This window comes from Mercenaria mercenaria, chromosome 1 (genome assembly GCF_021730395.1).
Source record: "Mercenaria mercenaria strain notata chromosome 1, MADL_Memer_1, whole genome shotgun sequence".
Lineage (NCBI taxonomy): Eukaryota > Metazoa > Mollusca > Bivalvia > Venerida > Veneridae > Mercenaria > Mercenaria mercenaria.
This window is the reverse complement of record NC_069361.1, coordinates 78,547,496-78,565,623: the sequence shown is the minus strand read 5'-3', so window position 1 is coordinate 78,565,623 and position 18,128 is coordinate 78,547,496. Positions and strand designations below refer to the sequence as shown.

The window sequence follows — 18,128 nt, the reverse complement described above, 5'->3', positions numbered from 1 at the left end:
GATTTCGACAGAAAAAGGTCAAATTGCGAATTTCCAGCTTTGATGATGGACCCCAGGACGTGCCCCTCCGTGCATTATTTCATCACAAGCGGACACCTAGGTAATAAGCCATGATCTAAGGAATTCAGTATTATGAATAATCCAAATACTGGAGTTAACAAAACACAATTTTGAAATATTTTATTGAACTTGTGGTAGACATAGAGAATATTACACGCGTGTCTTTTGATATTTAATTTATCAAACGAGTTGATTAATATAATTACCAATTTTAATCAACAGTTTAATAAATTCAATGTGGAATGACACGGCATGTAATATTCTTTTTACCTATCACGTGTTACTTCTTCCTGCTAAAACATCAAACGTTCTTCCTTCATCTATTATAGACCAACGTCTCCTGTGTCTGAAATGACGTCAACGTCAAATGAGCCGCACCAGGAGAAAACCAACATAGTGCATTTGCGACCAGTATGGATCCAGACCAGCCTGCGCAACCGTGTAGTCTGGTCAGGATCCATGCATGCTGTTCGCTTTCAAAGCCTGTAGCAATTAGAGAAACTGTTAGCGAACAGCATGGATCCTGACCAGACTGCGCGGATGCACATCAAATCATGAAAAAGTATAAATGTTTGTTCGTTCGTCTGACACAAACGTTGCTCAAGCTATTGTTTTAAACCAAGATTGGTAGAGGGAACACTATTGACGCAAGTGTCTTTGTATTAAATATATGATAGGGATTTCCTTAGCTAAAACAATTCAGCTTTAGAGATATTATATGTTGTTAATGGACGCGACCTTCAGAATATAAAAATAGCGTCAGTTAGTTATGGTAGCCAGAACTAGTACTGCTTTTAATGAAAACAATTAGTGCCAAACGCAAAGGGGATTTTAGTCAAACCTCTTAAATGAAATACGAATTTTTTTCCGAAATACATACAGGTTTTTACCACACTTGGTTAGAAGATGATTATACATATTATATTTTCCCCGTTTAATGAGTTTGGGTCAAATTCTGAGCCTCTGAAATCATAAAAAATCCATCTTTGTGGGACCGTGTTTGACAAAATGTCCAATTCATCCGGTGTTTTGCTTCACTGCTTGCAGTAAATTAATTATTTTTGATGATGTCTTGCATATTTTGTGCATTAACCCAAAAATAAATCAATTATATCCGGACGGTATATTATTCCAGATTATAGAAAGACAAAGAATATTTCAAAGCACAATTTCTTTCAATAGGCGACTGTTTTTACGGGAGCCTACTCGTCTGCGCTTACTTCATTACTAGGTCCAAGGGGAAGCACTGCAATAATATTAACGCGCCATAGGTCACGTACTACATGACGAAATGTTTTCATGTAAGTCACGTTTACCAAGCATTTCTCGAGTATTTACGGGTCTGAGTTTCGGATATTGCAACATTTCTCTGGATTCAGTCAACATAAACTGTAAGTACCTTTATTTACAAATCTTCTGTTAAAAAATATTGTACTTTGAATATTAAACCAAAGAAGTAATACATGTATAAATCAATTCTTTTTATTATCCGGTTGTGTCTATTGAGACGCTGGTTGTAAGGTTTACGAGTATACATTATACGAAGAAGATTAAAGTTATATCAATATCGACTTCAGTACTAGGCCCTGTGATTCGGCAAGCCATTCATAAAATAGTAATAAAACCGGTCTGATTGGTAAAAAGTGGTTACCAAGGTTACGGTGCTATATGATAATAATATATAAACGTCATGAGCATTTTTTATGCACCTAACTTAAGGTACTTCCGCCATCTTGAATTTAGAGTGACCTTCATTTGAGGTGTGAAAATATAGTGAACCAAAGCTTTCAAATGCAGCTGTTCCGTAGCATAAAAACAGCTCAGTTTGCAAGACCTGAACTAAAAGTAGCTGTATAAAAGTGATACTAAAATTTGGAAATAAACAAAGCAGATATTTTTCCAAATTTTTGGTTAGATTTATAAATCCTTTCAAAATACTTTATTAAAAATTCATGAATGGCAAAAGTTAGTTCAAAGTTTCAATTAGTGCATAGGAGAATTGTCTTACTAAATAGAACTAAACTTATTACAAAATCTGTTTTCAAATCTGACCACTTCATGTATTAAAACGAAAATACATTTGTACATATTGCTATTTTCAACATAGTATTAATACATAAAAGTAGTGCAATGTGCGCACAATGATTTTTCTATGTATGGTGTACCGAACTGCCTAAAATTGTAAGAAAAGTCTCCGACTTAATGCCACCAAGATTTGGCAATGATCAAAAATTCGTTTAAAGGATTGTGCAAGTATAAGAAAGGTTTAATTTATTACATTGGAATTTATGTACTTACACACTGCTTATCTCAAGGAAAATTTGGAGCAAATGGAATTTTCGAAACTTCCTGCGGTAACTACCGAAATTACTTAACGTAACTTTCTCACACATACGTGATTTTATATTTATTAATTATAAAAACAATCGAAATATTTGCTTTATCACGGTATATGCAAACATTTTAGACAATCTTGAAACATTGGGCCACAGTATTTCCGCATACTGGTCCGGGACAAGTTCGGTGTGTATAGAGATTCCTTATTAGATGTTTCATGCGTCGTAAACTAACCAGTTTTGATCTGTCGACTTTTTATACACTATGAGAATTTATGCAGCATGTTTTTAAAAATGCAGTGAGAATAAATCGCAGACAAAAATGTACAGCCAAATATGTTATGAGGTAATACAATTTGTATACAATTGTAGATAACTACAAAACAAACAAAATGCAATCAGTTGAACTTTTCAGGCGAAAACCTGATGATTAAAATCAGAAATATCTCAGAAGTTACTGTTCTTCGTTAAACAATAATAGCAGCGGTCCAGTACTAAGACTGCCTACGAAACCAAGGATAACGAGTATAAACATAAGGTACACCTGAAAATAATAGACTTGCTATTTGCCGAGTGCACACTTGTTTTCTATAGTCGTTAATATAAAGTAGACTTTGAAATATGCGCACACATGCATAATCTCATAAGCACTTCTTTAATAATGTATGAACCGCCTCGGTAGCTTAGTGGTATCTAGCGTCCGCTTCGAGAGCGGGAGGTCGTGGGTTCGATCCCCGGCCGCGTCATACCAAAGACGTAAAAAATGGTACTAGTAGCTTCCTCGCTTGGCGCTCAGCATTAAGAGGATAGTGCTAGGACTGGTCAGTCTGGAGTCTGTATAATGGGACTAGGTGGGGTATCATGCCACGTGTCTACGGCGTGATATTCCAGTGAGGCAGCACTATAAAGTTGGGCATTGTGCTCACTGCTACAAGTAGACACCGTCGTTTATATGACTGAAAAATTGTTGAAAAAGACGTTAAACCCGAACACACACACACACACACGCACACACACACTCTTTAATGTATGTTCTCTGAAATTAACAAATAACTGGCTCAACTGAGACACCATACTTTAAAGTAAATTCAGTTTATTCACCACGAGGTTCAAAATGCACGGGAGTCTCGTGATAGTACATGCCTTTAATTTCACATGGTTTAAGTGTAAACAAATAGTTAAATTTGCTTCGTTTTATTTCTTACGGAAAAGATCGGACGGTTTTTTATATTGGAATAATTTTAGAACATATATGCATTTAAAATTGAAAGTTGGTCGTTTTCTACAGGATGTAAAACTGAAACAAGTAAGCACTTTTACTTTTTCAGCAATGTCCCTCAGGTGAACTTTGACACTGTTTACAAAGAGAAACCAGTTTTGTGTCATCCTGAAATGCGTTGTTCGGCTGAAACTTATTGTTCCCGGAAAAGTTCTAAAATGGTTTATTTTGGGGATTTTTGTTTTATTTATGTATTCAACACAATGTGCAATATTTCCAGTTTTTGAAAATGATTGAAATTGAACTTTATTTTAGAAAAGGTTCCGATCTTTCAATAATATTTTGCCAGCGGATGCTTACACATTTTAAGTGAAACGCCTTTCTTGTCCAAAGGTGGTGTGTAAAGCGAAAAACTATCATTACACATGCGTTTATTCTTTAAATGTAAAGGATCGGTAACAGATTAAGGAGATCGGGCAGTGCTAAATTATACTAAATGGATATCTCTAACCATGAATAAGGAGGCATATATATTTCAGTAAGGAAAATCTGAGGTAAAGAACAATCATATATTTAATTCCTTGAAATAAAACATGGCGGCGAAATATTTTAGAAAAACTGTGCACGTTTTTTGCGCATTAGAATGTTTAACGACATTTTCTTGAAAAGTAACGCTCGTGTGCACTATTTTGGCATTTCTTTGATTTGAAAATAAATATTTTATAGCAATTTAGGTTGCATACGATACCGAAATTTTGCACCAAAAATGTTCACCCATTTTCTTCCAAAGCAATGTGGAGATAGGGTTCAGCGTAGCTTTCATGCTTGCAAGTTAACCTACAGATATATCTTTTCAACTTTTATCATATATTTTTTGTGTCCTTGCATTTCGAAAGCTGTTTCGAGGATTCTGATTTTTCACATGAATTTCTAATTTCAATTTGCGGAAGTACCTTAAGTCTGTCAAAATGTTCGTTATATATATATGTAATCCAAGTATTCTTAACGTCATTAAAAACGCGACGCATTAATAGCGTAACTTTTATCATCTAAAAAATGAGATGTTTAGATTAGTGGTAAAATCTCAGATTGAATCTGGTAAGCAATTGACAGCTATTATAAGAATTAGTCAAAATAATTCGACGTTCAGATTGTTTTATATTTGTGTCGGGGCAATCTAAAGTGGGGATATTGCCCATATGAAAAAATTATCTCAATATTTCCAAGGATCGCTATTATATCATTTTAAGTTGACTGATTTTTGCTTTTGGAGATGTAATGTGGCGGTTTTTTGACGTCACACGTTTAATACGTTACCTAAATGTTTTAGACGTCAACATTAAGATTAGTATTTTTTATTCTCTGTGCAGGAAGTTTACCAGATATGACAATATCTCGGGTTGCTTGTGTCGTATCGACAAACTGGTTACGTGAACAGTTGGGCACGAACATCAAAAATCAGATCTCCAAAAAACTACGTATTCTCGACACATCTTTCCTGAAAAACAAAGAAGTCGATACTTATACCACATGTTACCTTCAGTGAGTATGTCTTTCATTTCATACACAATATCTTGAAAGTAAAAGAGCAGTTAATATTTTCGAAGTTTTTCCCTAAAAAAATCCAACACATTTCCTAAAAGCTAGAAAATCCTTGCGGAGTACAAGAAGCAACTGCGGAAAATAGTAGGGCTACGTGACTCTGAATCTATTCTATATAATACTTATATCGTTACGTAAATAATACTTTCAAGTTCAAGTTTTCAAGCTCAAGTTTATTTTTCATATCAGGGCATATAATATGCATGTGATGACAACATTGATACACATATTGAACCAGTATAAAGACAATGCTCAGTGTACAAAACAACAATGTGCAGCATACTGCACATCTAAAAATAGAACTACTTAGTATACTAGTTAATCTTTGATGTTAGATATTCCTACGCCGTTTGTTCTATAATTTGCGTAATTTATATACTTACGCATGTGCATCCAGCTATGCGATCAGTGTATTTTATGGAGAATGAAATTATTTAAACTGAGACAAAATGATTTTACAAAATAATAATTGTAATAAGTTTTGCTTTAATTTTGCAATTCATAATTCTAGTGATGGATAAAATGATATTTTAGCATGAACTTTTTTCTACTGGCACTAAAAAAGGCACATTCAAATAGGTAGTGAAAGTCATCCCCTATTTAATTTTTGTCACAGAGTGTACATTTTCTTTCACATCGTTCAATGTTATAATGTCTCCCTTTCTCAGGTAAGGAATGATTCATAGTTCTAAATTTGCAAAGAATTTCAGCTAAATTATATGGCAGAAATATCCAAATACTTTTCAAAACAATGTAACCTACCTATTTATACATGCGATACACAAGGAAGGCATTTAGGAGAGATGTCAACAGAGTTAGATCTTGCAATCTAGTCTTAATCAATGATTTAAAATGTCTAAAGTTAGCAATATTTTGATTAATAAAATATTCTGACAAACCAAGCTCATCAAGACTAGTTCTTAACAAAACTCGGATATCCAAGGAGAAATAAGTTTATTGTTATTATGCAAATACAGAGAGTTTTTTTACAATATTTTACAAACTTTATCATCTTTAGCATTTAATAATTAGCTCATATAACATAATATTCGAGATTTGGCCTGTAGGGTTATTGGCATAATACCTAACTCACCACACACCCTATAAACGACTGTATTTCCCCTCTTCCTCTTGCGAGTGATCAAAACAATAAACTGACAGCTAAACGTTGAAAAACAACATTTAAAATGACTGATTAGCTTTAAAGGTATATATATTTTCATTTTATTAGAACCTGAACATGACTTGTTTCTGTATATAATGTGCTAGTCTGATGACAGGTAGAATTATAGCAAAAACTCGATTGATCACTGATTTTGTCCAGAAATTATACATTGTCGGCGTCCCAAGTACTTATTTTCTTGCTGGAAGAATGACCTATATGTAAATTCCACTGTTTCATGGATAAAGAAACAATACTAGTTTGGTAAAATTAAATATAATCATTGATAAATTCTCGAATTTGTTTATAACCGTAAAGGAAAGAAGATTCAGTGCTATTTCCTGACTGTATGCATGCTTGCTTAATTTCTGTACAAGTGCTTGCGAGTTCGGTAGATAGACTGTATGCCTGTTTGTGAGTGACTTCTTTACAAAATGTCGGCGTTTCCTATGCTCCTGTAATATTTCTTCATATTTAGAACCCGCAAACAATGTTTGAAGGAGGGCGGTATAAAGCAGTCACCATGCGGTCTGTCTGTTCGATCTGTTTGTATATGTGTCCTCATATATTTGGTCGTGCAATTACTTCAATGCTATTGCACCTACCTCTCTCAAAGTTTTCATACAAACATCGGCCATATGTAGTTAATGCCCATCTTATTACTTTCCTTTTTCTTTTTAAAGTTACACTTAAAGGAGAAACATGGTCTGTGTTTCGTGTCAGTGCCATAACTTCTTTATACATGAAGGGATTTTGAAATAACTTGGCACAAATGTTCACCATCATGAGACCGTAATGCGACGATGTCTCATACAAGACTATATTTTCTAGAATTTCAAACCAACTAATATATAATCGCAACTGCAATTAATAACATGTGAGAAAATGAACAGTAAATGGGATGAAGCGGCGCCAGATTGAATTCACTAATCCTTTGTGGATCGCTTTCTTGACAGCGGCGCACAGTAATCAGCTTTATTTTAGGTTTGTCTTTGTATGTGCCATAAACACATGCACTTTAACATGAACCTTGTCATATTTTACTGAAAATACATTCTGAGAATGAAATAAGTCCCCATTTTACAAGCAGAAGTGCCATTAGAGGAAAAAAATGAGGGTCTATTACCTCACCTGAGCAAGAAGTGCTCTAGAAGAGCTTTTGTGATTACCCTGTGTCCGTCGTCTGTCGTTGTCGGGTATTTTTCCCGATATCTGGAGTAATGATGTTATTTACCTTTGTACAAGAACAAGGGTAGCATTAATAACCCTGACAATTACAGGGGCATAACTATATTAAGCTGTTTTGGAAAGTTGTTCACATCTTTATAAAACACTAGGTTAAACACTTTTGAGGTCAATAACATATTGTGTGAAGAACAGACTGGATTTAGAACACATTATAGCCCTGTTGATCATATATTTTCTTTAAAGTTGTTAATAGATATGTATTTTGTCAATAATAAAAGACTCTACTGTGCTTTTTTGGATTAACCAAATTTCCCTCAACTCAGTCAATCGTATTGCTCTGCGGCGAAAGATTCTAAGTTACAATATTGATAGTAAATGTTTTAAAATTATTTTCAACATGTATGATAAAGCGAAGTCTTGTGTAAAATCAAACAATACTCCATCTGAATTTTTTGTGATACAGGAGTTAGACAAGGTGAAAATCTCTTTCCTATTCTATTTTTTTTTATTCTGGAATGATTAATAGCTTTTTGTCTAGTAAATTTCATGGTCTTCAGTTATTTTCTGATAATGCTAGTCATATGTTAAGTGATAACGATTTTGAAGTTTTCTTCTTCAAGTTATATTTGCTATTGTATGCTGATGACACAGTAACCTTAGCAGAGACCCCTAATGACCTCCAGTCAGCTCTTAATGCTATTTCAGAGTATTGCAGCTCATAGGGGCTAAAGTTGTCATATTTTTGACAAATAAGAGAGGTATACGTAATGCTTCAGTATTCAATTTGAGAGTAGTATATTTTAGAAATTGCTGGCTACTTCTCATACCTAGGTATTCAATTTTCATTCAATGGCAAGTTCGTAGAACTGAGGCTCATTTAGTTGATCAAGCACGCAAAGCTATGTTTGCAGTTATTAGTAAATTCAGGGAGTTTTTGGAGTAAGTTAATAAGCTCCAAGGAAAATAAAATTTGTAATATTTTGTACAGAACTTCTCTCACTGTCTCAGAGGCAAAACAAGAAATTTAACTGGTTATGTTATTTCAAAAAAAAGTCTTGATTCTCTTGGTATATCTAATTAGTCGTTAGATCAGAAGATTCGCTCTTGTAACTCCTTCTAAAATGCTGTTAACACTTGAATTAAAGATCAGTTTATACAAAACTGGAACTATTCAGTTAATAACCCAAGCAAATGTTTAAATTATAGACTGTATAAACACGAATTTGTATTTGAAAAATATTTCAAGCTTTTACCTTTTGACCTTAGCATTTCACTTTGTAAATTCAGATGCATGAATCATGTTGCCAATAGAAAAGGGTAGATTTGAAAACAATGCAGGAGAACAAAGTACTTGTCATTTGTGTAATTGTAACATATTTAGGAGATGAATTTCCTTTTTATTACAAATATATATTTCAAAGTTGATAAAAAATGTAATATATTTTTTTTTCTGTCAACATAATATTCATCTATATATTTAATATATAGATGAATATTATTTTAAATATCCAGATACTCTCAAATTGTCTGACCTTATGAACAATTACAATAAGAATACTTTGTTAAAACTGACTGTTTTCTGTAAAAAAAAATGATGTCTACTTTTAGATAAATAGTTAGTTCTCATCCTCCACATCATCAGTTACTTCTGCAACGATTTGTCAGATTTTACATGCCAATCTGATTTTGTTACTATGACTTGTTATTGTTACAATTGTTGTCAGAGGCCCTTATGGGCCTTGACTTGATTAATAAACTGTAAACTGTAAAAAAGCAATGAAAACGACCAAATCCGCAAGGACATATTCCTGGCGTGTGTGCGTTATCACTATCAAATGCAAACTATTTCTAACATCAGAAATAGCGGTAAATCTTGACAGTCAGTAAACATGTCGGCTGTATTTGTAACGATAACATGTTTATCAAAGTTTATTATTGAGAAACGGGGTCAAACCATTAGGCCATTCGGCTATTTTGTGCTGCTTTTGAATCTTGTTGACTGATTCACCATGAAGTTAACTCTGAATTACTAATAAGGACTTAATCGACTTTTCCGATAATATATTCGTTATCCTTTTCTATTTATACGTTCATCCGCAGGATACTTGCGGGTGAAATAGTTTTGTTTGTTGTTTTAAATCAGAGGATCATTTTCTTGCAGACGGACAGACAGACGGGGGTCAACCTATAGTCCTCTCCTGTCTCATCTCACTGATATTTTGAAATCGTAAGGTAACATTACTTCGTGCGATTTCCATAGGGGATCGACGATTAATTTCTTGCAAGACATGGTAGGGACCTTGTGTATACATTCAGTTTCTAATTCGTTTTTTATGATAGTATATTAGTGTAAAGCCAACTCTGAACACTTGCATGTAAACGATGCTGAAGCATTCAATTAATTATTTAATTAAGTAGGATAGCGAGTCACAGACACTCGAATCCAACCACCCCAATGGATTAGTTTAAGCATCGCATGGGGGGGGGGGGGGGGGGGTCGACATTTAATGGCAGTATAAACATGACGACTGATTAAAAGAAACACTTTTATATGCATATTTTTATTTCATTTACGCATTTCAAGGACGTAAATCGCCTTTTGTAATCGCAATTTGGAATACAGTATCATTCGCAAATACGAATTCAGATCAAATATCAAAATTGGCAAGCCGGCATACAGTAAATGTTTTTTTACCGACTAGAGAAAAATTAATTTCATTCAAAAACGCAACAGAAACAAAACATTTTATTTACATACATTTATGGAGTATGCATACTCATTACAGAAAACAAAATGGATAATTGGATTACAAATCAATTTGGCGTGATATTCATCAATTTCTTGACATCGTCGAGAGAATTTTCATGCAATGAGTGTGATCAGTCAACATTTTTTAAACATTACCTGTCAGTTGCATCTATTATTTCATCATATACACATATTTATGTTAGACTTACCGTTTAACTTAAATACACATAGAGTGTAAAGCCAAATAATGAATTTAATGAAGATTCGTACCTTTTCCGTGTCATTTTATTGTTTTGATCACTCGCAAGAGGAAGCGGGGGATACAGTCGTTTATAGGGTGTGACCATATATCACTTACAATTTGGTCATTTCATGTGGACGGACCGTCAGGGGAGGTAACTAGGGTCACATTAGTCTAACCATGTATCTTGAGCATTTCTATTTAATTAATAATGTTCCTTTTTATTTTAGAGAGCACATACCACAGTCTGTATACTTTGGGTTGCACAACTGTGTAGAAAGCACACCAGAGCTTCCCCGTAATTTACCGGATCCACAATGCTTTTCTGAATATGTGCGGACTTTAGGAGTGCACCCAGACACCCATATTGTGGCATATGACAGATTTGGACCTACGCCGGCGTTCCGAGCATGGTGGATATTTAGGGTATGCCATTGTTTAGTTTGACATAACCGCGTCACGATTAGTACTGACGTCAAAATAAATATTATTTCCATTATTAAAATGGTTTAAAATGGGTTTCAAGGTTATCGTAAAGGTATCGAAAACGTGAATTAAGAAGAATTTACCTTCTCATTCACAATTTAATCCGCAGAACGTATTACTGCTCATATTTTAACACTATTGAAGCCGTGACTGTTACGCGTTGACGTCACGTCGACGTACTATATTTTGGCGCCATACATGCGCTGTGAAATAGCGCTTCCCTGTTTACTTGTTTACATAAAAGAGGTATTATAATATGAATAAAATAGAGTAGAACCATGTGGTTATACCGCATTTAATTATTCACTCGGGCTACGCCCACGAGAAGCGTAATCTCTTCGTAAATGTTTCAATATAAAACTGTGTAAAGCGATATCAAAATGTATTGTGTATATTACAGCTGTACGGCCACAAGAATATCTCAGTGCTGGACGGAGGACTCAGAAAGTGGATAGCAGACGGGTACGAGACCACCAATGAGTTAGTCACTGTTGAGGTAAGGGCTTTAAAACCTAGTGAAACTCAAATATAACTATGAAAAATTCCCCAAGGTCATCAAAAAAAGGATGGACATAAGTAGAAAAATGAATATTGTTTCATTCATTTAGAAGGAATCGGTGCAGTTATCAAAATTCAGCTGTTGAACCCATAAATCGCTGTTTCGAATCCATCTGTCTCCCGACCGTATGCCTTGTAGTACAAACACACATTTCTCTTTGAAAGCGGGCTAAATTTATTTAAACATTTATAAGTAAATTAACTTAACTGAAACACGTTAGAACTGCTCTACATCACTACTGTATTATATTTTCAGCCCTCGAATTTTGAAGCAAAACTAGACAAATCTTTGATACGTTCATACGAAGACATGGTGAGGAACGCCGAGACAAAACATGAACAAGTACTTGATGCGAGAGCAGTTGACTGTGACACTATAACTAATGGTATGCTAATTAACCTTTACCCTACTAAATTTCTGAAATGGACTGGTCTATCAGTCAAGTTAGGCAGTACTATTTATTATTCGAAGGGGTGTTCACTGACAGATTACTGACTGAAAAGCGAACAGTGCAGACCATGATCAGCCTGCACGGACGTACAGGCTGATCTTGGTCTGCACTGTCGCAAAGACAAAATCACTTGTCGCCAGCAGGCTAAAAGTTAACAAAAACGTTTGCTTTAATTTGTAAACAATTTACAGTCAATAATGTATGAAAACCTCGTTCAAAAAACTATCGAACACTCATCATCTTTGAATTTAGGTAAGTTGGAATACTAGTAATAATTATTATACAGTAACTGCGAAATTGTTGCAATGATACGCTATCAAATCAAACTTAAAGGCTTATAATGACTTTGTAATGTGGCTAAAATATATCGATTTTTGTTAAATCTTCCTTTCGATAACTGTTTTCAACAAATGCCATCTGCAGTATTGTGAGCAGTGCTTTTCTAACCATGTCATCATGCACACTCACTATGTGTAAAGGTACTTTACTGATTTTATCAAACAAAAAAAAAGAGACCTATATGACTCTGAGTCAGCTGTTTCATATATTCCTTTCTTTTACAAGTTCAGAATTTTCGTCAACGTTTATCCAATCAAACATTTCAGACTGCATTTTGAGAAAACAGGCAAACACTTTTTACCTGTCTTTTTTTAACGAGTTGTGTATCTTTATTCAGATTATTTTTTAATAAGCCGTTTCCCTTCACATCTAATTGCTGCTACAAAATGTGTACTATATTAGAATAAAAAATCTTACATCATGTGCAAAGTGTCAACGATATAACTGTATAACAAAAGAAGCTACGGCAATTTGAATTTTTAAAGGTTTAAATTTGAAGTTTAAATTATATTATAGACTCAAGATGTTGATGAATACGGGCTGCCCAGAACGTACAGTCAAATGTTGACGATGGCCTCAACTTTACACTGTAGTAAAGTCTGAGAAATAGAGTGCACAACAGCAACTTGTCCTGTTGTATTCAATTATAATTTGCACAATGTTTTTCATTTAAGAAGACATGGATGGTGGCGTGATACCAGGGGCAAAACATATTCCATTTGAAAATCTCTTCAGCAGCGATGGTACATTTAAATCTGACACAGAAATCAAAGCTTGTAAGTTTAAAATTTGTCAGGAGCATAGTAAGAAGGGGTAAAAATAGAGCAAAATAGATACTTCATTTCCTCTAGGAAATAGCATAAAACAGCCAGTGCAAATAAACTCACTTATACCCATCATGTTTCAAAAGCGACTGGCCGAGTGGTTAAGAACACTGATTTCAAACATTTTGCCCTTCGCCGATGTGGTTCCGAACCCTCCCTTGGGGTGTAGAATTCTTCATTTGAGGAAGCCATCCAGCTGGCTTACGGGAGGTCGGTGGTTCTACACAAGTGCCCGTCCATACCTGAAACAATGCCCGGAGGGGCACCTTGGGTCTTCCTCCACCGTGAAAAGCTTGGAAGAGTCGTCATATCACCTAACTTGTGTCGATGTGTCTCTAAACCCAAACAAAACACAAGAAGAACAAGTTCATTATGTTGTGATGTCCTTATTTCCTTTGTTCATTTTATGAAATCCTGAATTCATTGTTTGGTTTACTTAATTCATTTTATGATATTAAATGCATTTTGTAATACCTTAGAATATAGTGTGTTTGATGATGTCACTAATTTTAATTTAAACTTTAAGACATCAGGATTGTCGTTTATAAATTTTGGGTATAACATCAAATTCATTAACCCATTCTCTCTATGCATTTGGCTATCATTTGACAAGCGAAAATTCTAGGATCTTATGGAAGGTAAAACAAACACCATTTTGTTCCTTCTTCAGTATTTGACGGTGCGGGTGTGAATCTGGAGGCGCCGATGGTGGGGTCGTGCTTTACGGGTATGACCGCTTGCGGCATTGCTGCAGCCGCCTACGTACTTGGCAAGGACATTCCCATCTATTATGTGAGTAAACATAAAGTTCACGTAAGGTTTAAAAGTCAATGTAGATTTAAAAGTTATTGTATAAGTCACTGTAGATTTAGTTTTGAAATTCAGATGAACGTTTGATAAAGAGTTACAAGTTCTGCTTTTAGCCAGCGTAGTTTCCTGATGGCCTCCTTTTTCAGTCATTTTTCGTCTGCTCTGCTTCGTAAAGATAGCGGTCACTTTCTTGCAGACAACTTAATATGCCTTTTTGTGAGGAGGGGGATATCAGGTAATTTCACCGGTAAATCGCCTGCATGGTTTTATGTTATGGGAATAATTCTTGAAATGTTAAAAATATCTGATCATGTGATTTGAACTGATTTCAGGGTTCGTGGACAGAATGGCGTCAAAGGGCTCCGGAAGAACTTAAACAGCGATATAAGAAAGCAAGTTGAAGCATCACCACGTGCACCTTTGAGTGTAAAGTATATGACTGTGATATTTCCACATAGTTCCGATTTGTGTTCATTCTGAGAATATGACACCGATATCAATACTCATTCATGTACTGTATATACGTACGTGCGGAGGAATGAAAAATCGACATATTTGAACTTAGACCATGTGCATTTGGAAGTTTTAAACCACAAATACATTCCTAGTGTGTACTGCTTCAAATATTTTATACGTAATTGTCACGACGTATTCCTCTTCTTTCACTTACGCCCATTTGCACGACAATACTATTTCCTCATGAAAAATCAAATTGCTGAAAGCACTGAAACTTGGGTGGAACTGAAAAGAAGAGGCAACTGAAGGGAATGCCGAACAGTAATAAGACAAAAGGCGGGATACAGACAAAGAGAACGGATATAGGAGATTTTGAATGAGGTTTGAACGGATATAGGAGATTTTGAATGAGGTTTTGAGAGCACTGATGTTATCGTTGTCAGGATTGTCAAGATACTTCTGAAATATATTTTTTTTACTTTTACTGAAATACGGGTTACGTGGCCAATGGCTTGTTGTATTGTGGATAAGTTGATATTATTTTTGAATCTTTTTTACATACAAAATATTAACATATGAACCATAATTTTGACGTTGGGAAAACGACAACAATGGAGGAGAAATTGAGACTTAATATTTGTAATGAGTTACTCAAGATGCAGTATAAATCCAGTATCAGTTAATTTTGACATAACGAAATTCATCATCTACATTTTTGTAAAAAAAAATAGCGTACATTTGTTTACATTCACTTTGACTTTCAGCTAATTCCTTGTACATGCTTGTTTAGTGAATTAAATTAAAAGAAAATATCTCAAAACAAGGTTTTGATTATTTTCGTTAGTGTGTGTGTGTGGGGGTGCGTCTGTGTGTGTGTGTGTGTGTTTCGTGAATTACTGTGATCATACTTCGTTGTTCGTCCGTCCGTCTGTTGTCCGTGAATCTGGCCTTTTAAGTTTGAAGCTAGATCATCTTGGAGTAAAAACCTAGGTCATTAGGTCAATTTTTCGCCGGACGTTACATGACATAGAAAGTTTGTCTTGATGAAGTATTCAAAGTCAAGTTCGAAAACGGTCGTGGGGTATGCACTGCCGGAAAATGCGTGACAACTATTCATAAAATTAGGCAGTCTGACCAATATTTGACGTTTGGTTTAGCCTGAATATTTGATACAACAAATAATTGACAAAAAGAAATATCCGGATAGTTATATTAGACTGTCGGTTAGTCCCTCTGCTGCACCCATTATAAATACCACTAATATAAGTTTTGCTGACAAATTTCTTCTAAAAATAATAAAATAGCAATATTAGGCTATCAAAAAAGTCTAAATTCGCTGGGTTTTAATGTGAATGAGTGGGGTAGGGGTGGGGGTGGGTTAGAAATCACGGGATCGTCTCGTATTAAATGCGACCACTAGACTGAACAGTGACTTGGATCATGTTAACTTGGTATCGGGTAGAAAATATTCAGTAGTGGTATCCAAGTAAAGCTACGATAGATTTTTGACCACGCCTATGACCTAGTGGTTTACTTGTGAAATATCAGAGTTTCATCATTATCAGATCTTTTTTAGCTCACCTGTCACATAGTGACAAGGTGAGCTTTTGTGATCACCCTTCGTCCGTCGTCAGTCCGTCCGTCCGTCCGTGTGTCCGTCCGTCAACAATTTCTTGTCTGCACGATAGTGGTTTCATTTATGATTTTATTTTAACCAAACTTGCATACAATTTGTATCACCATAAGATCACGGTTCCTTTCTTGAACTGGCCAGATCCCACAATGGGTCCCAGAGTTATGGCCCCTGAAAGGGCCAAAATTATCTATCTTGACCTTGTCTGCACAATAGCAGCTTTATTTATAATTTGATTTTTACCAAACTGGCACACAACTTGTATCACCATGAGATCTCGGTTCCTTTCTTGAACTGGCGAGATTCCTTTATGGGTTCCAGAGTGATGGCCTCTGAAAGGGCCAGAATTAGCTATTTTGACCTTGTCTGCACAATAGCAGCTTCATTTATGATTTGAATTTAATCAAACTTGCACAAAACTTGTGTCACCATAAGGTCTCGGTTCCTTTCTTGAACCGGCCAGATCCCTTAATGGGTTCCAGAGTTATGGCCCCTGAAAGGGCCAAAATTAGCTATTTTGACCTTGTCTGCACAATAGCAGCTTCATTTATGATTTGATTTTAACCAAACTTGCACACAACTTGTATCACCACAAGATCTTGCTTCCTTTCTTCAACTGGCCAGATTCCATCATGGGTTCCAGAGTTATGGCCCCTTAAAGGTCCAAAATTGGCTATTTTGGCTTTTGCAGCCATATAGAGACTTCGTTTATGGTTTTATTTGATACAAACTTCCAAAATATCTTCAACAACAATAAATCTTGGATTCCATGACAAATCAGATCCAATCATAGGTTCCAGAGTTATTTTATATCTGATTACCTCCCCTGATCGGAATCAAAATGGATTTATATTGGTAAGTACTTACAGGACTTATTTGAAATTTCATTATTGTTATTAGTTGGACTGAGACAATCAGGGTAGATAACTATGGACTGATTTTATGTCAAATTACCTCCCTTTATTTCAAATTAAAATTGTTATATCTCCATAACTACTGAAGATACTGATCTGAAATTTCATTTATGTCAACAGATTTATTTGGCAGATCCTTCTTTTGTCCACTTACGATATTTTTTTTTAATTACTTCCTTTTTACGTTACTATAAATAGCTTATTTTTAGTAACTTTTTTATTATTGGCCATAGGGAAAACAAGAGACCAGTTTTCTGTGGTACAACATGGATGGTACCTCCAGTTTTTAGGTGTATTTTAACATATCTATACCTTGTAAGATTTTTTTTTTCTTTTTGGTTAGATTTCTTCCCATTGTCTTCCTGTCTTTTGGACTTAGATATTTTTTCTGAGGACCTTCTTGTCCTCAAGTGCAATGATAACAGGTGAGCGATATAGGGACATCATGGCCCTCTTGTTTCATTTCATTCCGGTCTTTTAAAAATGAATGTAAATTGAAAGGTTGACCATTTATAGTGGCCAGGTCCGGTAATGTACAACAGTTTACGTACTGTATACGGAAGCATGCCTCCTCCATCTTCCAGCATTGGGCTCATCCAAACATGAAATCATGGAAAACTTTGCCCTTAACGGCAGTGTCCCAATTACCCTAATACATTTGGATAAATAGGACACTTGAAATGGCATTATAGTATGTTGTAATTTTTTAAAACAAATCGAGGGCTTAGAGCGAAACTGTGTATTTAATAGTAATGTTATATACCTACAGTTTTGCAACTTTTCCATAACTTAAGGTATGTAGACATAATAAGATGAATATTCCAAACATGTCATGTTTCACAAACAAGCACCTGTTTAATAACGTCATTGCCTGACGTCAATACAACAGTTCATGACAGACCAGTACATTATATATTATGCAAAATGGAAGTCATTAAAACAGAATTGTGATACTTTTTAATAAGTATTTTAAAAGAATAATGTCATGTACTTGATTTGCAATGATACAAAATACATATTAATATTTCAAACAAGTTTAGTTCCATATTACATTTATACAAAAGCCTGCTAACGTCAAATATTATCATGACGTCACATC

General features: G+C 34.9%; 1 protein-coding gene across 3 annotated transcripts; it reads left to right on the top strand.

Annotated features, from left to right (window-relative positions):
- The first annotated feature begins 1,316 nt into the window (after positions 1-1,316).
- LOC123533008 (thiosulfate sulfurtransferase-like) lies at positions 1,317-15,306 on the top strand. Of its 3 annotated transcripts, XR_006682793.2 has the most exons (9): positions 1,317-1,451; positions 4,986-5,157; positions 10,788-10,983; positions 11,444-11,539; positions 11,858-11,987; positions 13,067-13,168; positions 13,887-14,008; positions 14,359-14,863; positions 14,895-15,306. XR_006682793.2 is itself a non-coding variant. In XM_045314672.2 (8 exons), the coding sequence occupies exons 2-8, from the start codon at positions 5,000-5,002 to the stop codon at positions 14,425-14,427; spliced, it is 870 nt and encodes a 289-aa protein (XP_045170607.1). In that variant the 5' UTR covers positions 1,317-1,451; positions 4,986-4,999; the 3' UTR covers positions 14,428-15,306. The 3 variants fall into 3 exon arrangements, 2 of the variants coding, with proteins under 2 accessions (XP_045170607.1, XP_045170598.1); XM_045314672.2 differs by having other exon boundaries at positions 13,070-13,168; positions 14,359-15,306; XM_045314663.2 differs by having other exon boundaries at positions 14,359-15,306.
- Positions 15,307-18,128: the final 2,822 nt, after the last annotated feature.